Source organism: Dendrobium catenatum, unplaced genomic scaffold (assembly GCF_001605985.2).
Source record: "Dendrobium catenatum unplaced genomic scaffold, ASM160598v2 fragScaff_scaffold_1024, whole genome shotgun sequence".
In the NCBI taxonomy this organism is placed as follows: domain Eukaryota; kingdom Viridiplantae; phylum Streptophyta; class Magnoliopsida; order Asparagales; family Orchidaceae; genus Dendrobium; species Dendrobium catenatum.
In genome coordinates, this window is record NW_021319486.1 from 2,834,745 (window position 1) to 2,860,144 (window position 25,400).

The window sequence follows — 25,400 nt, forward strand, 5'->3', positions numbered from 1 at the left end:
CCCTCTTTTCAAGCTCTTCAATATAGCTATAATTGCTCTATCATTCACAAGATTTATAACAGGAAATCAGTTCATGCTTCTGTTGTTCCGGTAAAAGGGGAATTTAACTTATTTATTACCTTTAACAGCCCATCTTCCGGCAAAATCCAGTAATCACCGGCGGTGTTAGCAGCCGGAAAGCCGTCGGCTAATAAAACTGTCATTAATTGTTTCGCCCTTTTTACCGTCGGCTTGAGGACCGCCGAAAAGCCGCCGGTATTTTTGAAAACCGCCGGTTTAACCATCTAAGCCGCCGGAAAAAACCGCCGGTTTTTGATGTTTTTCCTGTAGTGCTTCTGGAAATCAATTCATGCTTCTGTTGTTCCGACAAAAGGGAAATTTAACTTATTTATTACCTATAACAACCCCATCTCTCTTTTTTGGGACCCTTAGTGCAATGGTTTACCACTCTCGAATCTTCTCGAATCACTTATTCTTAAATCTTTATTTTCTTCTAATTATACGCGTGTTGTAGCGATCATTGTTCATGATGGATGGACCATCCCTCCATCTGTCTCGATTATTCTAGCGGCTATGATTTCTCATATTAATATAGGCAACTCTAATTCCTCTTGCTTGAATTGGGTGCATTGTGATGATAGCAGTTTTAAAAGTTTTTTAAGCGATTCTTATTGAAATGAGGCAAAACTTTCTTGGCATAGATTTGTTTGGCATAAATTTTATGCACTTCGTTTCTCAGCATACTATTGGATGGCTATTGCGGGGATTAAAAACTGCATATGCTCTTTTGAAGAGAAATATTTGGTGGATGTTCTCTGTCCTCTCCGCCACTCTTTTTTTAAAACTACTATTCACCTATTCTTTGAATGCAATTTCTCTTTTTATTGTGATTAGGGAGTTAGTTCCGGGGATAAAAGGTCTTCTTTTTAGGTCATCTCTCTTAAAGGTTTATAAGATTATTAATGATTTGGACTTGAGGGTTAAAAACTCAAAAACCCTTTATTTGAGTATCACCATTGCAGCTCTTTATTTCTTATGAAGAGAAAGAAAAGATAGAAATTTGGTTATATTGTCTCCTCTTATACTACTATTTATCACAAAGTTAAGGAAACAATTCTTCTTAAAATTTCAAAAATAGAAAAATAATGATCTATTGTTGGATATGGTTGTTGTTGGGAGCCCTGTGTATTCAATTTTGTTTGAGGCTGATTTGTGTGGGCTTATTTTTTGGATATTTCTCCTATCTACTTGGCTATTTATGTTAAACTTGTAAGTCGGCTGGATCCTGTCCGATCTACTTGTTCTATATATTGCCTTATAATGATTATGGATACATATATATTCGCTATGCTGCCTTGGTGCATTATCAATCATTTCTTCGTTCTTACTGGAACAAAAGACATAAGAAAAAAGAAAAACAGAAAAAAGAATCTAAAAAGATAATTTTTCAAAATTTATTGTATGGCCTTTAAATATACGAATGTAGCAAATGATTTCATGTATCCCCTATTTGCATATTAGGATAAAAAAAATATGCAAAAAGAAAATTTTAAATTTATGCCATATAATTAATTAAAATTATATGATAATGTCTAATAAATACTTATTATAAAATAAGTGTCTAATTTGAAATTATTTCGATTACATAAAACACACCATCATAAAATAATTCGAACATATATTTTTAATCTTTTCAGTCATAATTTTAAGAAAAAATAAGATATATATAATCCAACAAACGATACGATTAAATGGTAATATTTTTTGAATTATTTAGAATTTTAAACATTCAATTTTTATTCTATCATTTTAAATGAATATTAGTTTAATTAGGAGAATTGTGTGTGTTGCTACTATACTTAAGATATATAGAACAGATATGGCTTATGATTGGTTATGATATTTTCAATCTCTCTTTTTTTCGTAAAGATCTAAAGGCTCATTCCACATTACAGTTTTTTTTTAATCTATGCTATATTATAGCTTAAAAAATTTAAAAATAATATATATATATTAAGGAGAAAAAAATAATATATCATATGATCCAACTATCTATTGAGGATTGATCAAAGTGAATTTATAAATTAGCTTATTCATTAAGACTTATCATTTTTAATCATAAGTAATACCTATATTATTAATAGATATTTCAAATATTATAAATATAAAATAAAAATAAATATTAAAAAAAATATTCATCTGATAAATTTGAAAAAAATAATCAAAATTTATCACTTAATTAATTTAATAAAAGTAATTACAAGTCAATATAACCAAGAGTCCTGAGTCAACCCACCACCGAAGACAAATTACGTAAGCTTCCTTCCCCTCAGTTCATGTGCATGCATGCACTCGCTATGAAATCTAAAACCCTAGCCCCAATCCCTCTACATCCCCCCAATATCTTTTGTTCAGATTAAAACAACTCTTGAGCTGAGATCAGAGAGAGAGAAGGAAAGAAGAGGCGATCTTGCATCTTCACCAAATGAGCTTGTGATCTGCTACCTTTCTCAAGCTCCTCACTCTCTCTCTCTCTCCCTCTGTATATTAATCTGCAAGTCTTTAAAATTTCTGTGCCCTAATAGAGGAGCACACAGGAAGGCTAGTAGTAGGGTTAGGTTTATTCTACTGGTTTAGTAATTATTCCGATGAACAGAGAATCCTGATGGACATGACGACCCACAACTGTCCTCTCTTTGGACAAATATGAAAGTGTCCAAACGCCTCTTTACTCTCTTCTACTTCCCCCATCAGTCCATCACAACCTCCCTTTCCTCCTTCCTATCCTTCATCATTACATACGTACGAATTGACAACTCATGGTTCTTCCCTCTTGCCTGAAGAGCATTTAATTTTTTTTGGGAATTCATATAAATGGTACAAAATTTATGTATTTAAATATCTGATATAAAATTTTTTGTATAATGTTTTAGTATGTAATTACTACGATATATACAAATAAAAAATATTTATTTTATTTAAAATAAAATTATTTTAAGCGACAACTTGCGTTCGACAGCGGCAGCAGGCAGCGACGTTCAACAGCCGCAAGCGGGCAGTGGTGTTCTGCAGCGGGGTAGGCGGGGCACTCAATGAGAAGCGACGTGATGGCGCGACAGGCGAGGGGATGCGACGCAAACACGATGGCGCGATCGGCTCGATGCATGTGGGCAAGTTGCGCGGGCAAAACTGGCATGGGAAGGAGGGGTAGGCAGGGGCAAGCTGGGCAGGCAATGCGTGCAGGGGTTTTTCCGGGTCATTCTCGGGTTTCCAGGTCAACCCGAACCTAACTCAATTTTGCAAACGGGTCGATTTTCCGAGCCAAAACCCGACCAGCTTCGGGGTTGGGTCAACCCAAACTCTAAATTTTCTGGTCATGTTCGAAACAGGTCCAATATTGACACCCCTAGAATGCACCAAATAATTTGACTGATTTGATTCTTATTATTTTTTTTAAACACATGATCATATTAATAATTTAAATTAAATATCATCCTCCTACTTATAATATTCTCTTTTTTGAGTATTATAGTATAATATATATAATCTCAAAGTATTTATAGATTAAAATTACTATCAATAGTACTGAATATAGTGTTTGAACTGCATTTATTTTTTAAATTTCATTCATAATTCTATGTGAACATCAATTTAATAAATAGTGTAATATATTTTTAAGTGAAAAAAATAAATTTATAATATTATACAACATCTTTTGTCTTTTATATGATAATATATAATCTCAAAATATGTATAGATTGTTATTTTTAATATAAATAAAAATATGATCATATAGAATAACAAGAATATCTTAGAATTTAAATATAAATATTTGATATTAAAAATTAAATAAGAATATATAATTGAAAATAAAGTTTTTTCTTGGATTTGATAAAGGGGAATTAAAAACATTATTTCCACCCATTTAAAAATACTATTCAACCATTCGGCCTCCTTAGAATTTCTCCACTATTATTCCTTCAACACTGCTCCAACTACCACTATTAAATCATGGCTTGACTTCTCAGCCTCCTCAACCCATAGACCAATTATTGTTATTTTGGGAGGCATTTCTGCTTTTGTTTTGGTGATTACTTAGGGAAGGATTTCTTACTGTTTATTACTAAAAATATTTTACAAACGAAGCCTTAATGTATACTGTATTATAAAAAAAGATTTATAATTAAATATCTTACATCTTCTTAAAATAATTTTTTAATACAAAAAATTTTAAAGATGAAAAATATATACCAAAAAACTGTTTTAAAAAGCAATAAAAAAATTATTCTACATGAAGCCTAAGAAAATTATAACTATATCTTTGATTTTGAGTTGAAGTCTTTAAACAATTAATTTACAATCAGATCTTTAAAATAATTTAGTATGAACAGTGTTTAATTTTATGTTATTTACTTACAAATAAATAAATGATTTAGGTTTTATTTGGATTTTTTTTTTCTCTCCAAAGTAGTTTTTAGTATAAAATTTTTTGAAAGCAACACAAAAAAAAATGTCTAAAAGCTGTCCCAAACAAAGCTTTGAACATAAATTTTTTTTGAAATATTAATGTTAAAGTGATTTCATTGCCAACAAACTAAGTTAGTTTTATGGAATAAGAATATTTTTAGTAATTTAGTTAAATATTTATGTCAAGAGTTTTTTTTATATATTTTACATAAAAACTATATAAAAATAAAAATATTTAATCAGAAAAAATCTTTCTGTAATTGCTATAAAATAATTATTTTTGAAGGATTTAGTAGTGATACATCATCAAAAAATTATCTTGATCGGACATGAATTTCAATGCAAAATCAAGTTGAAAACTTCCGAAATTAAAATTGGGACCATCGAACTCCTATTTTATCAAACTTACAGTTGAACTGAACGTCTCGGAAATACAAACCCAACGACACCAAATTCGACTCAATCCGAGCCCAAATGAATCCAAATCAAGGACTCGAAGCACTATTGGAAGGTTCAAACCACAATTTAGGTTAGCAAACGGATTTCAAACATGACATTCTTATAGTCGAATCGAGCGGATCGATGAGACAAATCCAATAAGCCCAAGATTGCCAAATTCTGACATCATTAAGGCTTTCAAATGTCTAATGAACGGCGCATGATCAAGGGATTCAATATCGGCCTTCCATCCAACCACTCCATATTTACCCTTGATCTCTCACCTATTTATGGTTCATGCCACTCCAAAAATCTAGAAATAGATCCCTCATTCCTCTTGAAGAAGGATCTAAGAAAGAAGAGAAGAAGGAAGAAGCTCTTCCTCGACCACAACCGAAGTTTCATCAGACCACCGCCAGAGCTTCATCGGACCACCACTTAAGGCCCTCACCTCCGTCGGACCACCGCCTGGCATTGTTGCTCTGCTAGACCACCACTAGAGGCCCTCACCTCCGTCGGACCACCACTTTAGGTCCTCACCTCCGCCGGACCACCTCCTGACGTTGTCGCTCCACCGGACCACCACTTGAGGCCCTACGCTCCACTAGGCCACCACTTGGGGCCCTGTGCTCCACCATGCCACCACCTGAGGCCCATATTTATGCCGGACCACCCTAATGTCGTTGCTCCGCCGGACCACCACCCAAGGCCCTGACTTCTGCTGGACCACCACCTGAGGCCTGTACCTCCATTGGACCACCATCTGACGCCCGAACTTTTACCGGACAACCACCTGATGCCTGGACTTCTATCAGACCACCACCTGAGGCCCGGAATTCTATCGGGCCACCACTTGGCGCCGAGAGTTCTTCCGAAGTACCGCCCTACTACAACAGTCTTTCAGACCGCGGTTTCCTGCCAACTACGGTTCTTCCGACCCTAGTCAGCTACTATGGTCCTTCCGACCTCTATCACAAGACAATAATCTTTCTGACCCTGATCTCCTACCAACTAAGATCTTTCATACCTCTGTCTCCTACTAGCTACGGTCTTTCCGACCTCCGTCGCCTACTATGGTCCTTCCGACCTCCATCACCAGACAACAGTCTTTCTGATCTCTATCATATCGATTATGGTCGTGCCGACCAAACAAAAATGTCTATATTATAACTCCCACCATGTAATGCTCTCTATATGATGTACATTTGTATCATCAAGTCAAGGCCTTCTCCCAAGGAAGGGCGTCATTTGTAATCAACTATAAATACTAGTAGATTCATTCAAACTGGGCCAGACCCCGTGATTTTTTTCCCTTTTCAGGGGTTTCCACGTAAAAACTCTGGTGTCTTTTATGAATGCTACACCATCTCTCGCATCTGATTGTCTGCTAGATCTTTGTACAATGTTAAGACGTTAAACTATATATTTCTCTATCACCGTGAATACTCCAGGACTCAACAAGTAGCATATCAATGAATTTTTAAGTATTTATATACTAAAATATTTATTTATATAATTTTTTAATTTTTAAATCACATAAAAAGTGTCACTAACATTAAGTTAAATATAGTGAAATATACTTCTTTCATGCATAGATTTTGATATTATTTAGTGATTAATGTGTTCTACAAATAAATATAAGAATTTAAAAATTAGATATGTAAATAGATATGAATTCAATGGCATTCATGTAAATCTTCTTTATTTTTAATATAAAACAATAATCCAAATTATTTTTATCTTTAGAATATAACTTTAGCTTGGATTTCACTGCAAGAAAATTGTCAATTTCTGATGAATTTTTTGGCGAAAATAAATCCATCAGAAATTTCGTAGAAAATACTCCGGAAAATTCGATTGGAATTCTGACGAATTTCCAGATGGATTTTTTGTCGGAATTTTCAATAGAATTTATTGCAGATTTTTGACATAATTTAAAATTTTTCTTAATTTTTTTTTATTTTCTAAAATTATTGATTTTGTTAAATTAAATTAATTAAGCTAACTATTATTAAACTAATATAATAAAAACATTTTAATAATAATAATTATTATTTAACTAATTACAATAACTTAATTAGATAATCTAATAGATATTGTTAAATATATTAAATATAACAAATGTAGCAACACTAATATACTATGCAATACAACTCATTGGTAGAGGTGCTTTGAAGTGTTTGAAGTGGGCGGGGCTGGTTCACGAGCTAACGAAGTTAACGAGCGGGCCTAGTTCATGCATGGGCCCACGGTTCACCAGTGGGCCTAGTTGTGGATCACGAGTAGGTATGGTTCATGAGCCCGTTGTGATAATAGCCGGGTTCACGTGCCCGCTCGGCTACATAACTTTTTATTTATTTATTTTTTAAGCAATTTCCGGCTAAAAATTCATCAAAAAAATTTATAGAGGAATTTTTTGACAGTATTGTTTTCCGACGTGTGATTTATTGTCGGAAAACCCTCGCCGCAAATATAAATTATCGATGGATTTAATTCATTTTTCGACGGAAATGGGCGCCAGAAAATGATGTTTTAAACAACAAACAATCTTTATCATGTCTCAAATCTTGGATGAGAAGAGTGGAGGGTTGTGTTAGATAATCGACAGTCAGCATAAAACTTGTCGAATAATCATGACATAAATCCTTCATCATATTCTGACAACGAAGAAATTAAACAGACAATTTCTTTTCATTATTTGTATGAATGACAAAGACAAAAAAAAGTTGAGTTACTATTATAGAAGCAAACATGTGTAACTTTCTTGCTTATAATTTTATGTCTAATTCATTATTAGACATGTTGCGAGCTAGAATATATGCAGCAATAGAGTTAAAATACTACATCTTAGTCTTGTACGAATATCCAACTCACACACATAGAATATAAGACGTTTTTACGTGAAAAATCCTTGAAAGGGGAAAGCCACAGCGTCTGGCCTAGTCTGAAATGATTCCACTACTAGCGTTAGGGTATATTACAATAGGCTGACACATCCCTAAGGGAAACCATATTACAAATGTCAAATATTTGGTTGAAATCTAGTGACAAACGGGGATGAAAGTGCAGCGTCACTTGGTGGACAGGCAGAATTCCAGTGCTACTTGAAAATTCGAGCTTCAGTTGGTCGTCCGGCAGAACTCCGAGCCTTAGGTGGTGGTCTAACAGAATTTCGGGCCTTAAGTGGTGGTCTGACGGAAGTACGGGCCTCAGGTGATGGTCCAGCGGGACTCTAAGTATGATGTGGTGGTCTAGTAAAACTCTAGGCATCAGGTGGTGGTCTGACGGATCGAGGTGAGAATCTCAAGTGGTGGTACAGCGGAGGTGAGAGCCTCAAGTGGTGGTCCGGCATAGCAACGACGTCAGGTGGTGGTCCGGCGGAGGTGAGGCCTTAAGTGGTGATCCAACGGAGCAACGATGTCAGGTGGTGGTCTGGCATAAGTGAGGGCCTCAAGTGGTGGTTCGGCAGAGGTGAAGGCCTCAAGTGGTGGTTCGGCTGAAGTGAGGGCCTCAAGTGGTCCGACGGAGCAATGACGTCAGACGGTGGTCCGGCAGAGGTGAGGGCCTCAAGTGGTGGTCCGGCGGAGTAATGACGTCAGGTGGTGGTTTGGCGGATGTGAGGGTCTCAAGTGGAGCAAGGAGGCAAGAGCGATCTCCGATCTCTCTTTTGAATCCTTTGGCTTGAGTTCCTTTTCAAGAGAAAAATTGGCTATATTTATAGATTTTTGGAGTGGCATTGCCCGTAAATAGGTGGGAGATCAAGGCCAAATGGGGAGTGGTTGGATGGACGTCCGATATTGAATCCCTTGATCATAGACCGTTTGATGGACATTTGAATGTCTTAGTGATGTCAGAATTTAATGATCTTGGGCTTGTTGGATTTGTCTCGTCGAGCTGCTCGATTCGACTATAAGCACGTTATGTTTGGAAACCGTTCGGTAATCCAAATTGTGGTTTGAACCTCCCAACAGTGCTTCTAACCCTCGATTTGGATCCACTTTGGCTCGGATTGGGGTTGATTTGGTGTCGTTGGGTTCGTATTCTCAAGACGTTCAATTTGACTATAAGTTTGCTAAAATCGGAGTTTGGATGGTCCCAATTTTAATTTTGAAAGTTTCCAACCTGATTTTGCATCGAGATTCATGCCCGATCAAGATAATTTTTTGATGATGTATCAAGACATAAGATTGATGAGATATATGCAGGGTTGTATTTTTCTCCACTTAGAATCAGAACTGCTATTCCTCATCTCTAAATTAGATTCCATTTTTTTCATCAAAGAAATGTGAGCACTACAAGATTGTTACACATTTGAGTATTCTAGTTGCCGACAAGGCCATCTCACATGATGACAATTTCCCTAATCAATAGAGGAAATTTGATAATGACTTGCAGCACGGAGTTTGCAACATCCTAAGGATGTGTTTATATTTTCTAATTTCATAGACTTATTTATCCAAATTATCACCGACGAAGCCATGCCATGCTGCCACCTTCTATCCATGTGGCTTCCGCTAAGCTAACAGCCGAAATTATCGCTGAAGAAGCCATGCCTTGCTGCCACCTTTTAATCCATGTGGCTTCCGCTAAGCTAATAGCCGAATTTTTCTGCCTATGTGTTGGCATGCATGGCGTCCGGCCACTAATTACAGATTAAAAATTAAAATAAAAAAAAGCGCCACTGCCATCCTTACAAACTACAAAGGCTCTCTCATTCCCTCGTTCACCCATCTCTCTCTCTCTCTCGCTTTTCTGCTCTTCCTCCCGACCTCTCAACACCTCCACACACTTGTCAGCCACCGTCCCAGCTCCCTCTCCCGCCGGCGAAGCTATCGTCCAATGACATCATCTACTCACATCTTTTTTGATGTGGTGAGGATCGGAGGCTCAGATAAATTCTCATATGGGTGAGATGTCAAAATGCTATAGAAATTTTAATTGAATAAATTTGCACATAATAGTTTAAAAATTTTATTGAGTATGAATTGATTAAAAAAAAAATAGTGGTATGGGAAAGACAACTCTCTTGCAACGTGTCTATACAGATGAAATGATAGAAGAATTTAATATAAAGATAAACAAATAAAAGATTAAAATTATTAAATTTGTATTAAAAATTTTGATAAAGCTGAATTCTTTGAAACGGGCAAGATAGTGGTTTTGAATAACTTATGATGTAACTCATGAGTTAAATGGTGGTTTTGAATAGCCAAATCAATCACAGAGCCTTATCGATTGATTCGAGCACATATTTTTTAAATTAAATTATTTTATTATATCATCTTTATATACATGTTGCAAGAGAGTTGTCTTCCCCATACCACCATTCTTTTTTTTTTAATCAATTTCATATTCAATAAATTTTTTAAATTATTATTTGTAATTTTATTCAATGAAAATTTTGACAGCATTTCAGCATCTCGTCCATATAGTGAGAATTTATCTGGCATTTCCACCACATTAAGAAAGACGTGAGTAGGTGGTGTCGTAAGACATCACGACATCTTATTTTTATCCAACAACATCAACAAAGACGTGAGTGGGTCTTCGTATAAGTGCACGAGATTTAATTTTCAGGATTTATACCTTTGCATGCGATGAGGTCGACAACAACAGCGAGACTGAAAGTAGATTTATTTATTATTTAATTTATGTGGCTCAATTGATGTTTTTGTTGCTTTTTTTTATTTTTATTATGTATTCAGAGGGGCTACTCATGCATGATGAGTCACTACCTTGATCAGCATGTACATTAATTTAATAAGAATTTTAAAAGCTCTCATATGCTCTGACTAGTGTATCAAATGCCTAAATATAATGTCCAAAAATGTTGTGCAGAGGGCTGCAACAAAAAATAAATTCTAATTTGATTACATAAATTCTCACATGTGCTTTGATAAAATACACTAAACAAATAAATATAAATTTTACGAATGATACGCATGGAGCTTCTTTTCTAAAATGCCCTAAATTTTAAAAGTAAATTATTTTTAGAACTAAATTTTGATAACAATGTGAAAATTCAATTTTACAAAATTCAAATATTCAAGTGAAATTTATCTCCTTAAATAAACATCCACCTTTTTTTTTTTGGTTAAAATTCACTGTGAGGCCTACGCGTTAATATAAAATAAATGATTACAAAGTCCTTAATAGGAACCTTCAGCTCTCTAATGCTCGAAGAGCTACAAAATCAAAAAGAAAAAAAAAACCTCCGAGCCGATGGTTCCTAATTCTAACATTTACAAAAAAACCTAATAACATTCTAGGGCTACAAGACGACATCACCCAAAAAAGGAAGAGAATAAGATAAAGAATGAACCCGATCTTCCTGTCAATATTGTGGATGAAACCACTAGAACCCCAAAAACGTTGCAGAACCAAGAAAACGAAACTTGAACCAATCCAGCTCTTGAAACTGCAAAAAAAGAGACTACAAGGAAGGCAAATAAACTTAAAATATAGCTGGAAACAGTAATTAACCACAAAAACAATTTGGCAATAATGAGACAGAATCAGAGGCACGTCACCCTTAGTATTAGAACCCACATATAACATAAACTGAAGCATAACCAGAAGCAAAAACACCATTTGCCAACTCCAAGTGCAGGAACGGACTAAACAGCTACTAGTTCTTGAATCACAACATAAAAACCGGAAAGTGAGAATAGAGCTAATGGTTCTCGAATCACAACAGTTAAAAAGGAAAGTGGTAAAAGAGTTATGATCCAAAAAACCATCGCAATTGCTAAAATAAATTCTAAGTAACCAACTGTATTCTAAGTAACCAACTGTTCAGCATACTCGAGGGAAAAAAAACTATCAGAAAAACCTAAAAATAACAGATTTCAGTAACCTTGAGATAAAAGTTAACTTTCAAAAACCAACAGCAATTCGAATAACCTTTAAAAATCATTAAAATGATAGGGTTCCCACTAGAACAACCTAATTTGGTAAACAGCAACCCGAAGGAGTAAAAACCACCATTCACCAAAAGGCAGAAGAAGCCAGCAAGATTAGTAGAATAGAACACAGGCAGGATCCTAAACTCAACGAAATCATCCAACTTAATAAATAACTTCCAGTCCCACACAGGAACCAAAACCGAGACAACAGGAAACCAAAAAACAGAAAAAATCAACCATGTCTAATATAAGGAAGAGCAGTTTTATCAAGGGTAATCATACCTTTCAAAGTCGGATTTAAATTATTAATATTCAAATCCTGATACCTATCAAGCTGGCAACCCAAGTTAGCCAACCAGTCAGCACACGCATTAGCTTCTCAGAAGATGTGAGAAATAGTATAATTGATAGTAGCAAGAGACTTTTTGATTTTCCTAATCAAATAAAAGTTTTGTGGATTCCCCATAACATGATTATTAATAATTTGAACCACAAGTTCAGCATCCACCTCAATCCAAACATTAAAAAACCCCAACTCAATGCAATTATCAATGCCATAAGAGAACCCAGTCAGTTCAGCAGTGATAACAAAACAATATTGCAAAGGGCTAGCAAAGGTAGCTAAAACCATACCCTGGTGATCACGAATAATACCACCAGCGCCAGCAATAGAGTTTCTCACAGAGCCATCAGAATTCAATTTAACAAAAGGTAAAGTGGGTTTCCTCCAAATAACAAGCCTGTTAAAGCCCCTGTTAAAATCCTCACCCATATGGATACCAAGTAAAGCAGCAAATTTCTGAGAATTAGTATAGTTCTTAACCGAAATCAAATTACAATAAGATAATTGCAAAATTTTGTGATTGATATTAGAGAAAATAAGAGTAGCATCCATTTTAATATCACAATGCTTGGCTTCATTTCTCGCTTTCCAAATGAACCATAAAATAAGAACCGGGATTAAGTTAAAAATGTGACCTTTAGAAGTATTCATCCACCCTTTTAATAAGAAAGGAAGATCATTGAATTGGTCCACGCGATTCAGATTTGCCAAAGTAATGTAATGATGCCAAACCTTCTTAGCAATGTCCCCATTCACAAAAAGATGGTTAACACTTTCAATGTTAGAACAACTTTGGCATTTGGAGGGGAAACTAAAACCTTTTTTCTGAATTAAATTATCCATAGGAATAAAACCTTTAAGGCATCTCCACGCTAAAATGGAATACGAAATAGGGATATTATTATGCTATATAGAAATAAACATTCACCTTAAATTTACATGGTACTCATGAATGAAGTAACTAATGGAAGCTGACAATGATCCTTCAGTCAGGTTGGGTCAACTACTGACTAAGTAGATTATGAATCATGACGGCCCGGTGACGACGGAACCATAGGATCTTGATCAGATTCAAATATTTTACGCACCTCCTCTAAGTAAAAATACAATAATAGGAAGTATATTCTACAAATTTAGAGTCACGATAAAATTTTGGGCTCTGGAAATTCGCTCCTTGACCTCTTCTTGATGACCTGAAAAAGAAAAGGGTCACAGAGAGGCTTGGGCAAAATTTTTCGAAGCCAACAGAACCTTACTTTCTTTCTCCTCCTTTCCTCTCCCCTTTCTCTTCTCTTTCTCACTTGGCCATGCAATGAGAATGGGGATGGGATGGAGAGGTGAGGGTTTGATATAAATTATTTTGAATATTATATTTATATATTGATCATGTTAGCATTGCAGCGCTCATAACCGAAATTTCTTGCGTTTAAAAATATAATATTGATTATTAATAGGTCATTAAAAAGTTTTTAGAAAAATATCTTCCTTGAGATTTATCATCGTGGACTATTAATGGAGATGACAAAATTATTAATCACATATCACATCAATCACATCATTCAATCAAATCATGCATTCACTCACACATATATGCATATTATTGCATATCATTAAGTTATATGACATTGAAGATGTTATGTAATGCATATCAAATATCAATCAAAATCAATAAAATTTTAATTAAATCATAGAACTATACCAATAGATCTCTCAACTGCATCTCTCACTTTTTATCGACTCAAGTTATTTAGTTTGGGTATATATTTATTGAAATCCAAGTTTGACTGATCATAAGATTAATTTTGAAAGTTTGCAATGAGTATCATTCCACACTAATACAATTTTCAATGACGTATCAAATGTCATTTAAAACTTGTGAATAAGCTTGTTAAGTTCAATTAAGACCTAAATTAATTTCCAATGTACATTATAGATAATGTTGTTCTTTTATATATTATATTGTGTTTGTTCATCACACAAGCCATTTGTTTATGCTCATTAAATTACTTGCTTATTTATAAGTATTTCATTCAATTAAAATTTCATTTTAAGTATGATATGCTTCTCATTAATAGGCTCCATAAAATTTGTTTACACAACTAACAAGTTGCTTGATAGTGTTGCCTATTAATATGCTCGCTAAAATCCATTTGAATAACTAACAAGTTAATCGCAAACAACAGCTTGAGCTCAAGCTCAAGCAACTCTACTCCCAAGGAGTGAATCATGTGACCATTCGAGAAAGGAGGCTCTCTAACTCTTTAAAAGTCCTTAAATGCAACTCTTAAGACATGAGAGTGCTTGAGAAAATGAGTTCCCAAGCTATTTAAAAATCTCCAAAAGCGATTCTAGAGTGAGCTCTAAAAGGGTTAGGGAAAAAGTGAGCTCCCCAACACATCTAATGTCCTCATTAGTGACTATTGAGGATCAAGCTAAACTTTAGGAGGTAAGTAAACAAGAAGCCTAGCTCTTTAAAAGTCCCTATGAGCAACCCTAAAAGAATAGAGCCCCAAGAGCAAAAGCAAGTGAATGAGCTCTCAAACAATTCAAATCCCTCAAAATTGTCCTTTAAGGGGAGAGCCTTATAAGACAAAGTGTATAAATAAGCTTACAACTCTTTAAAATATTTCAATATTGATTCTCAAAGAGTGACTCCTAGGAGGGTAAGTGAGATGATAAAGTTTCCTCTTATTAAAAATTCTTTTGAATGCTCATTAATGATTAAGCCATGGAGGGCTTCTTGCATATATTGGATAGAGTTTTCATTAAATATACTAATTGAGATAAGTGAGCGCATAATGTCCCTAGTTAATCCAAATGTCCTCAAACGTCTCACTAATTAATAATTCTTTGAGTGCATCTAATGTTGGATATTACCATATTTAACAAAAAATTAAATTTAATTTCAAAAATATACTAATAAGTTATAATTAAAAAATAAGCAAAATAGCATAAATAAAAAGCAGAAAAAGTAAAACTCTTAGAAAATCAAAATGGACCATGTAATTCTGATTTCTTAATTCTATTTTTTAAGAAAGCGAATATTCATGTTCTGATTTGTTTTTTCAAATCAGAAAATAAAAAATATAAATTAAGAGTTTATAAAAAAAATTAAAAATTTATAGAAATTGAATAAGTTTCCGATTTTTATTTAAACTAGATTATTGAGTTCCTATATGCTCCATTTTAAATTCTTTTAATAACCTATTTCTTAAAATAATTTAAATTTACAATTTTTCATAAAATGCCCGAAAAAAACCTTGAGGATTCAAAGCAATTCATTTTAATCATATTCCGCCGACCGGCGACCGGCGACCGGCCGAGGCAAAGTTCTGTCGCTCTTTATCCTTGGCTCGTTCCACTCTTCTTTCTTTCTAGCTAATTCAATAACAATTTCCAAATGCTTGTTCTATCACTCTCAGTTTTACACAGAGGAGTCGGTAGTGCATTATGGCGATGGAACAGGAAGAAAACGATTTTGATCAAAAGAGCTACTTTTAAGCCCTTATTCTGTGAATTAAGCCGTACACTTCAAGCGGCATCAAACCAAAACCGCAGGTCTTGTTGCTCTGCCCTTGCTGTTGCAGACTATTTGGAGATAATTGACATTCTTAGCTTGATTACATTTACTCCATTGTAATATTGTGTTTTTAGGGTTTCCTATGTTTAACCTTACCAGTTCCAGTTTTTGGTGGGTTTGTGGAACTTGAGATTTGGTCTTCCTTTCGGAAAGGGGAATTCATTTGAATCTGATATGTCGAATGGCCTTTAGAAGCTGTTTGGCTACATGCAGGGATTTGTAAATCCAGATTTAGTACATTTTGAGAGGATTAAAAATTGAAATTATTCGACCTGATACCTGTTAAATGCCCGTAAATCTTGACAAATTATTAATTTTTAAGGGATTTAATTAACTTTTGTGAGAGAAGAAATTTTTTAATCCATTATATCCTTTGCATGATGGGATTTAGTAAATTCTAAGTTTTATCAATAACGGAAATAACAGAACTAAAATGGATTTATACAAATAAGAGGATTTGAAGTTTTCAAAATTCTGCTTGGTAGAATTTACGCTAAATCTTGCCTAGAATGGGATACCGACAACCTCCCTGAGAAGTATATGTTGCTGCCTTTTATAGATTTTGCTTTGCTACAGCTCCACTACAGAAAATATTTAATTTTGTCCTGTTCGATTTACTGCCAAGCGCTTTTGAGTGCAGTCTACATCCATCGAATTTACTTTATTTCTATTCACTCTATAATGTACTCTGATTTACTATTCTATCATTGGATACGAACATCTCTTACCCTGTTTTCGTGAATATCAATTTCTATTTATTGTCTTTGTTAGTTGATCTTTTGTTCTATGGAGAAGTTAAAATTCGGGATCTCCTACATATGCCAACTATCATATTTCTTGGGTATAAAAAAACATGAACAACATATGAATCATGCTCTCTCTAATAATCCCTTTGCTAAGCAATCAATTAATTTTCCTTTCAAGTTTAACATCTTAAATTGAATTCATCTTGTAATGTGGAAAGTTAGGCAATGATGATTTAAAAATTAAATTAATAACATATTTTATTTTCTTAAGTGGTGATAATTCATCAGGATGATCGTTATGCGTTATTTCTTTGCAATCAAACAACACTTGATTTTCAATACATTTCTACCTATTTTGTTCTTGAATCTATTCTAGATGATGAAGTATAGTGAATATGAAGTATCTTATAATCACATGTGATGATTCATTTGTTATTCTATAGGAAATGCAATACCCATGCCCAGCATGATAAATGTCAATGAAAATTAGCTTAATTTTTTAAACCGAGCAAATAATGCTGAACTTTGTTTCAATAATGGTTATGAATGGTGTTGTTTTGGTTGAAATATATTTACTAAGATAATTGGATATGGGGTTTATATCCCACTGGAATAATTAGATTTGAAATTTTCTATTTTGGAGCTATCGTTTCTAGTGTAGCGTTGTTTGGGGATCAATTCTATAGTTGGTTTTGGATTTAATGGGCTTAAGTGATGTGTTAACCTTCATACTTCTTGCCTATATGACTTCTGTAGCAAGTTAGTCGTTCGAATACATGTTTATCTTTTGCCGCTATGATCAAAATTCCTTAGGCAATGCTTATTTTCTGATTCAACAGCATTTATACAAAGCCCATATTCTCACTATGCAGCGGATTTTAGGCTTGATGGTTTACTTGATGCTGGTGAATTAAAAATAAGAGTCATCTAAAGGAAGATTTTACTTGATGAAAAAATTTTATTTATTTCAATAATGAATGTTTTGTTGGATATTGATGTCTTCAAGCGCAATGCGAGAGTGATTGTCATTTCAAGGGAAAGTCATCTTTTTGTATTGGCATGAGACCTTTGTGAATTCTTTTCTTGTTCTCTTTTCTTCTAAATAATTATTTTCTGATATTTGCAAGCGTCATGAATTATTCAAGTTTGTTACAATTAGTTTTTTTTTTCAATGTGATTTTTAATCAACTTGTGGGTTTTGATATATTTGTTTGATTTAATAGTTTATTTAATGATTATTTGGCATGAATTTTTCATATTTTCTTGATTGCATCAAATTTTCATGAATAATTATTAATCGGTGGTCATTTGAACCACAAATTTCCAATCGGACTTGTGCCTTGTAATACATCACATCATCTTGTTGGATTGAGAAAACTAAGATGTCTAGAATCACTTTTTGTTACAAACAATTTGCAAAATTAGCTAAATTACAGTCAACTTGGTTTTATTTAATTGTAATTTAGTGTGAAATTCAATTGTATTTGAAGTATTTCCGATGAACGGGCTAATCAATACGACTATTTGGTGGGTTGGTGGAACTATCGGTTTGCAATCGATGCATTGTATTTGGTCCTTGCTTGAGAAAAAGTGGTTTGAATCTATTTTTTCTTGCAGTAGTTTTTTATTTCTGTATAGCACCAAAACTGAATACATTTAATTTTCTTCTGTACAACTTACTACAAATCAACTGTTGAATAGAGACTACATCCATCGAATTTGTTTCTAGTTCTGTTGACTGCATGTACCCTGATTACTATTGTCAATAGAGATGAGCATCTTTTGCTTAGTTTTCCTTGGTATTAGTTAAATTATTCGATGTAGTTCTGAAGCGACTCTTTTTTTTGCACAGTATTGAGCATAATATTCTAGTATGAAAGAAAAATTCTAGGAGAAGTTGAGGACTTATCATTTCTTAAAGACTTTGGTTTTCTTTTGTTTAAATTCGTTTCTAGGAATTGTAATAAGTTAGCTGATTGTTGTGCTAACTTGGCCTTAGATGGAGACTTCTTCTGGGATGCCTTAGATTTCAATAAGCTTCCTCCATTTTTTTGAATTACTCAAGGAGGAGAGTGATAGGTATTCTATCTCGTAGTTCTTTGTTTTAGGTTTTTTTTTTCCCTTTTCTTTTAATGCTATTGGCATTCTTCAAAAAAAAAAAAAAAAGCACTCCAAGGAGAAGTTGAAATATGGTATCTTCAATTTTAGTCCGATTTGTTTGATTTCCTTTTTCTTTCATGAGCAACAAATACTGTTCTTATTTTTTTATTCTGTTAAGTATATTAAATCGTGGAAAAAATATTTTTAGGCTATTTTCTTACATTGCTATTGAAAGTAAATACAACCAATTTGATCTCATTTATTTTGCAGGGGTCTAGTTTACATTGCAACAATATTACTTCACACCTAACAAGCCCTGGATGAGGCATTCTCAAGCAATTTATTCAAGCAATTTAGATGCACATGTAAAAAGTACGGTTGTCAATTTCACAAAGTGTATTCAATAATTGCTAAGGGTTGTGGAAAGAATCAGCATGTGATTTATACTCATTGTCCATTTCTTGTATTGTGAATAATCATCAAATAATAGTTCGATCTTCCCCTTGCTTGTTGTCATTTTAAGCGAATGTGCATTGTTCGTCTCTTCAATACTCTCTTCATAAGGGTTTTCATCTATTCTGCAAACAAAACCTGCATCAAATAACTCAGTTTTATGAATCTGGTTGCTGTTCTGCAGATCCAAAACCCAATTGGCAATTTTATTTTTGCTAGCTTACTTTCTTTTGTGCTTGAAAATACCATAAAAACATTGATTTTTTTCACTTTTAGTAGAACTTTTCCCTTAATGTTTTGCACAATGGAGACCCACCTTAACCTGTAATTTCCTGCCAAAAAAAATGAACAAGAAATCTGTATGATAAGAAGAGAGTAAGCTGGACTGTTAGTTGAAAACATGATAGATTTAGTTGCATAGCTAAATGCAGGAAGATGTCTTATCTCATTTGGTTTTAGGCATGTGGTGGTCTTGTATCGTTTTAGTGCTACTTTTGGCCTTGGAAAGTATCCATTTATAACCCTGAATCTTTTATCTATGGTTTTAGTAATCATCTCACTATTTAATATGCAAATAATGAATATATTATGATAACATTCTTGGTGCCTTTTTAATGAAACAGTTACATGTAATTTGGTTGCAGTTGTTCGCCATAACTTCATTAGGCATTAAGTAGCTTCTCTATTGTAACTTGATCCAATATTTTTTCAGTATCAATTATAAAATTCAAGTAGTTACCATCTGGATTTCCCAATAGGAGCTCTTCACCCTTTGCCAATGATTCCCTACATTTTCCAAAGTCAAACTCTTCATATAGAAGTGTCTTTGCATTGCCCTTTATCCTCTCCTTGTAACCTACCCGACTTCTTAGTGTTGCTGCACCTTTCAATGCTGAAAAAAAACACCCTTCAGCAAGCTACAAAAGATTTGAATACTACATGCTGCAAGTTATAAAAGGAACTAATTGTACATGTTGCAGCAGCAGCTGTGAGGGTGATGATGTTGCTTGGGTCTTTTACTGTCATGGCTGTAGTTATAGCTGAATTGAGCTGATCATGTTTTGCACCCACAGCTTCTGCTACTTTGGCACACTGTGCAGCTACAAGAGCAGCTGCAGATGCTACAGCAGTCTCTTTCAAAGCATTTGTGCTTTCTGGTTCTGCATTCTCTGCTGCAATGGCTGCCAATGCTGCTGCAACCTCTGCAACTGATATTGCTGCATGGACCGCAGCTTTGTGTAGCCGCTGTTCTTCTTTCTTTTTTTGCTTCAGCTCCTTGATCCATTTCTTTATTGATATCCCCTTCAAAGGATTGATCTTTCTGGAGAGCTGAGAATAAAATCATTTTAATCTCAAACACTGCTTGAAAGTGATTATTCACTTGCCACAACACAATTGGTGCTTTCTATTTATGCTATCAAAGCTAACCAACTTATATTTGAATAACCAAGGAATGCCAAATATCTGGAAATACTGATATACTAACAAGATGGCTAGATGAAAGTATTTTTCTTTTTCATACCTTCCAGGTGAAAAACTATTTCCCTTGTTGCATTACTTTTTGCTACGAAAAGGTTTCTAGGGTTTCAACAGTAGGCTGAAACTTGTGTTTTCAACAAATATGTGTGTAGCCTGCATGAATCAGAAGTTCTCAAACACTTGTTATTTTGAAAAGTCTTCTAAATTATTGGAGCTTGCTGTGATTTTGGTGTTACATGGCTTGTATTAACTACTTTTTACCAATATCTACTTTTTATTTTTCTTGTTTGTATTGCAGTGATTATGCATCTTAGTTGTTATCCACAGACTTTGCTATATGAGCCAATTTTCACTGAATCCTTCAATCAAAATTGACAAGGACTTGTCGATGGATCAAATGAATATTGCTAAATCTTGGTTGAAGTAGTATGGCATTTACGAGTTAGGATGGAAGCCACTCTCATCATTTTTGCTTGCTACATCAAGTCATCCCGTCAAAAGATGGTGGAATGTAAGAAATGTCATCTATATGTGTACGCACCATCATGCATTATTTATAGAATAGAGTAAGATATATGATGTCTTGACCATGGTTAGTTTTGAAGTCCTACATTTGAATTCTGGACAAAAAAGTTTATGTGATGCAACCTATGATTCCTAAGGCTAGTAGGAGAACACTAGATATGCAAATAATCGCTTCCTTTCAAAAATAACTTAAACAAACACAACAATAAAACATGACAAAACACCACTTATAATAAAACGGATAATACACTTATAACTTCAATTAAAAAGGACAACCTTAAACCCAACAACACTTCTAACATACAAGACAATACTTCTTTAGGACATAAATAAAATACTATGCAATGACACCTTGCAACTTTTCATAGATTGAGAAGAAAGATACAATGGAAGGGTTATCATGGATAGAAGAAAGAGATTAGAAGTTCAAGATGAATTATAAGAAGAAGAGAAGAATAAGGCAATAGCTAGCAAGCTATTCCAAAACCCTGATCAGGTTTTCTTTCCAAAAATCAGTCCATTTTTTCACTTCCCAAAAATTGTAGAAAACAGACCCCTTAAATAGGGAAAAGGAGCTCAAAATACACCAAAGGCAGCTCCCAAAATAGCCAACCAGAGCAAGGAAAGAAAAGGCAGCAATTAAGGCCCAACTGAAGCCCATCCGAACAGCCAGAGAATCGGGAAAGTCAAGAGACAACAACAGGACCCGAACAACCAAGGCTAGGGGATCCAGGAAGGCCAGGGAACATCAACAGGAACCGAACATCCAAGGCCAGGGTAACCGGGAAAGCAAGGGAACAGCAACAGAAAACGAACATCCAAGCCAGGGAATCGGGACAGCCATAGAAACCGAACAGCCACAAGAAACCCAAATCAACCCAAACACAAAAGAGAGGGGGGGGGGGGGGGGGTTTAACTAAATTCTCCCCTGAGAGTTCTCATTTCCTGATGAGATTTAATTTGAACCTTATTTACGCTTCGAATGAGCCACATCCAACACTTGTACTAAAGTCGCATACTTTCTTTGAATCATTTCTTTTTCTTGATTAAACTGGGCTCAAAGTAGACTCTTTTTCTTCTCAAATTTTTCTGCACATAAATTCATTTTCTCCTGAATTTAGTAAAGCTCGTTCTGGATTGGATCGGTGGAACTTCCTTGGGACGGGATCCATCTGCTTGTTGAAATTTTGTCTTCAAGATTAGTTGGCTGATTTTCACCAACTACAGATTTTATTTCATCTCGATTTGGGACCTCGGCCGTTGGAATGTCCTTTTTTTTAGAAAGAAAGAAGACTCACAAAAACCTAAGGCTCTGATATTTAAATTGATGCAACCTAGGATTCCTAAGGCTAGTAGGAGAACACTAGATATGCAAATAATCGCTTACTTTCCAAATAACTTAAACAAATACAACAATAAAACTTGACAAAACACCACTTATAATAAAATGGATATTACACTTATAACTTCAATTAAAAAGGAAAACCTAGAACACAACAACACTTCTAACATACAAGATAACACTTCCTTAGGACATAAATAAAATATTACGCAAGGACACCTTGCAACTTTTAGTAGATTGAGAAGAAATATACAATTGAAGGGTTACCATGGATAAAAGAAAGAGATTAGAAGTTCAAGACGAATTATAAGAAGAAGATGAGAAGACGGCAATAGCTCGCAAGCTATTCCAAAACCCTGAAATTTTCTTTCCAAAAATCAGTCCATTTTTTCACTTCCCAAAAACTGTAGAAAACAACCCCCTTAAATAGGGAAAAGGAGCCCAAAACACACTTAAGGCAGCCGCCCAAAACATCCAACAAGAACAAGGGAAGAAAAGGCAACAATTAAGGCCCAACTGAAGCCCACCTGAACAGCCAGAGAATCTGGAAAGCCAAGGGATAGCAACAGGACTCAAACAGCCAAGGCTAGGGGAATCGGGAAAGCCAGGGAACAACAACAGGAACCGAACATCCAAGGCTAGGGGAACCGGGAAAGCCAGGGAACAACAATAGAAATCGAACATCCAAGCTAGGGAATCGGGACAGCCATAGAAATCGAACAGCCACCAAGCAGACAGCAATATTGAAATGCAAAAAGTTTTAACTAATTCACCAACACTAGTATTGAAAGATTAAATTCATATTAATATAATTCTAATTGAAATGCAAAAAGTTTTCTTTGTAGTGTAAAATTATATGTAGTTCTTAATTCGACTGTACAGTTTTAACCAAATCATCTAAGGCGACTCTCTAATCTTCTCTTCCACTGGAGCTACTCCAACCTTTTCACGTATATTCTCATTTTGTATCCTATCTCTAAGGGTAAAGCCACTCTTCCACCTAAATTTTGAATCTTTTACGAATTTGTATAGCACTAGGTGGGAAGAACCACTCCTAATATCTCCTTTTTAAAGATGCCATATATAATAATTGAACAACTGTAAGTATTGAGAGGAGAGTTAGTGATATCACGCAGTAGTTAAAAGAAAAGATTAAAAGTGTAATGTTTTGGGCAAAGTTAATGTTGAAGTCGTGGCAGTTGGCTTCTTACCCATTTCTTTCTGAAGCAAATATCATATTCCAATTCTGGGTGGATTGCCTGTTGCAGCCATATCCATGACTAGAGGAAAAATAACTTATATCAGCAAAAACAGTCGACGAAATTAAGATCAAACTTGTGTTTCCATGAACCAGTTTGAAACAATTGTATTACCTTCACATCATCGAGCTTCCACTGCGCCATGGAATTCTGCTCTCCATCATCCACTTCAATACTCTTGCTCTGCAAGCATCTTTAATCTTGTAAATCTTCCTAATATTCCCTTACTTGCATCTTGAATTATGAAATTTTGATTTGAAATTCTTTGCTTTAATCAGTTTAATGTAAGTACAAGAATACTACTTTACATTTTTTTAACTTACTTGCAGGTCTAAGCTCTTACTGTTGCCCAAAACCTCCTTAGAACCAGCCTTCATCATGGGCTGGAAAATTTGGATGGCAGAGTTGCACCACGTCTGTGAAAGCAAGTCCAATGGCTCCAACGATGTTGCGTTGCTGTTGAAGTCCATGAAAACTTGGCTATCTTTGTTTCAAGAACTGCAGAAATGGCAGGACAAAGTAAATATTTATGTTCAGCGACTTAAGGTAAAGCTGAAATTCCTCTCCCGACAACCACCAAATATAGTACTCCTTGCATCTTTGAAAGAACTGGATTCTCAGCTTTATCAATCCTTTGTTTATAGTTAAACAAACTTTTTGCATAGAATATTGAATGATCTAAGAAGAATGATGATATTTCTAGTATTGATTGAAACAGGTGGAGAATGAGCACCTGTGATGGGTTCACAGCTGGTGAGGTTCATTTGAACCACCTAATTACTGAATAATATATGAAGGAGATGGATCAAGAGGACCCACCATGGCCACAAAAGCTGCACCTTGCTAAGTTAGGGGTCTTGTTGGAGATCATTAAGGTAAGGAAAGAGTTACTCTTAGTGTAACCACATATATTTTTTTAATATTAGACGTCACAAAGAGTTGGTAGCATAGTTTTTATGCCTTTTGTTTTCAAAAGAGAGGAATACTTAAAGCAGAGTTTTTTTGGTGAGAAACTTTCATAGGTTCATAATGAGCAAGCGAATTTAAGCAAACTTGTTTACAAAGTTTTGCTTCTAAAATTCTGAAGATATCTGTTCTTTTGGAACTTTTATTTGGTCCGGTGAAAGAACGTAGAGCTACGTTCGGCAGACACTAAATCGCGCCACGTAGCAGGCACAAAACCACGTATTTGTCGATTTTGCTCAGTAATAACGAGAAATACCATTATGTGAAGACAAATACCGAGCAATATCGAGCAATACCGAGTAATACCGAGCAACACCGAGCAATACCGTGTTTTTTCTAGAAAAACTCAGTATTGCTCAGTATTACTCGGTATTGGTCTTCACAGAGCGGTATTTCTCGTTATTGCCAAGCAATACCTAGCAAATACCGAGCAAATACCGAGCAACTCAGTGGTGACCGCACGTTCCCGTCACGGACCTAATAATACTTCGTTCTTTTGGTTCTTCGGTGCCATCAGACGTTGGGCCTGAAGAAGTGATGCGATCTTTCTTTTTGTATTGAAGACATACACTAAGTAAAGTCTTGTTGGAATGAGTGTAAACTTTGTTAGAATGGAGAAATTATTTTGTGCGGAGTCCTGATGTAGAATTACGTTCGGACTGTGAGTGTACACAGTGTGTACACGCTATGTATAAAAATACATAATGTATTTTTGTATACAGTGTGTACACATTATGTATACTTATAATCTGGACGTATGACTACATCCAATTCCGCACGTAATAATTCCTCGTTAG

General features: G+C 34.8%; 1 protein-coding gene and 1 long non-coding RNA gene across 6 annotated transcripts; one reads left to right on the forward strand and one right to left on the reverse strand.

Annotated features, from left to right (window-relative positions):
* Window positions 1–15,453: 15,453 nt before the first annotated feature.
* Window positions 15,454–24,727, forward strand: LOC110105077. Of its 5 annotated transcripts, none has more exons than XR_002304114.2 (5): window positions 15,454–15,711; window positions 18,850–18,951; window positions 20,810–21,022; window positions 23,967–24,183; window positions 24,356–24,727. It is a non-coding gene; the product is annotated as an uncharacterized LOC110105077 (long non-coding RNA). The 5 variants fall into 5 exon arrangements; XR_002304113.2 differs by lacking the exon at window positions 15,454–15,711 and adding an exon at window positions 15,883–18,558; XR_003701851.1 differs by lacking the exon at window positions 20,810–21,022.
* LOC110105076 (VAN3-binding protein) lies at window positions 18,772–24,142 on the reverse strand. The gene is made up of 7 exons (XM_020834443.2): window positions 23,961–24,142; window positions 23,752–23,820; window positions 23,590–23,658; window positions 20,004–20,361; window positions 19,772–19,924; window positions 19,257–19,364; window positions 18,772–19,170 (listed from the first exon to the last, which is right to left on the reverse strand). The coding sequence occupies exons 1-7, from the start codon at window positions 24,105–24,107 to the stop codon at window positions 18,980–18,982; spliced, it is 1,095 nt and encodes a 364-aa protein (XP_020690102.1). The 5' UTR covers window positions 24,108–24,142; the 3' UTR covers window positions 18,772–18,979.
* Window positions 24,728–25,400: the final 673 nt, after the last annotated feature.

Coding starts and splice junctions, on each gene's coding strand:
- LOC110105076 (XM_020834443.2), bottom strand. CDS start 24,107: ATGGACTTCAACAGCAACGCAACATCGTTGGAGCCATTGGACTTGCTT. Junction 23,821..23,960: donor GTAAGAGCTTAGACCTGCAA/GTAAGTTAAAAA, acceptor AGATGCTTGCAG/AGCAAGAGTATTGAAGTGGA. Junction 19,171..19,256: donor ATTTTCAAGCACAAAAGAAA/GTAAGCTAGCAA, acceptor TATTTGATGCAG/GTTTTGTTTGCAGAATAGAT.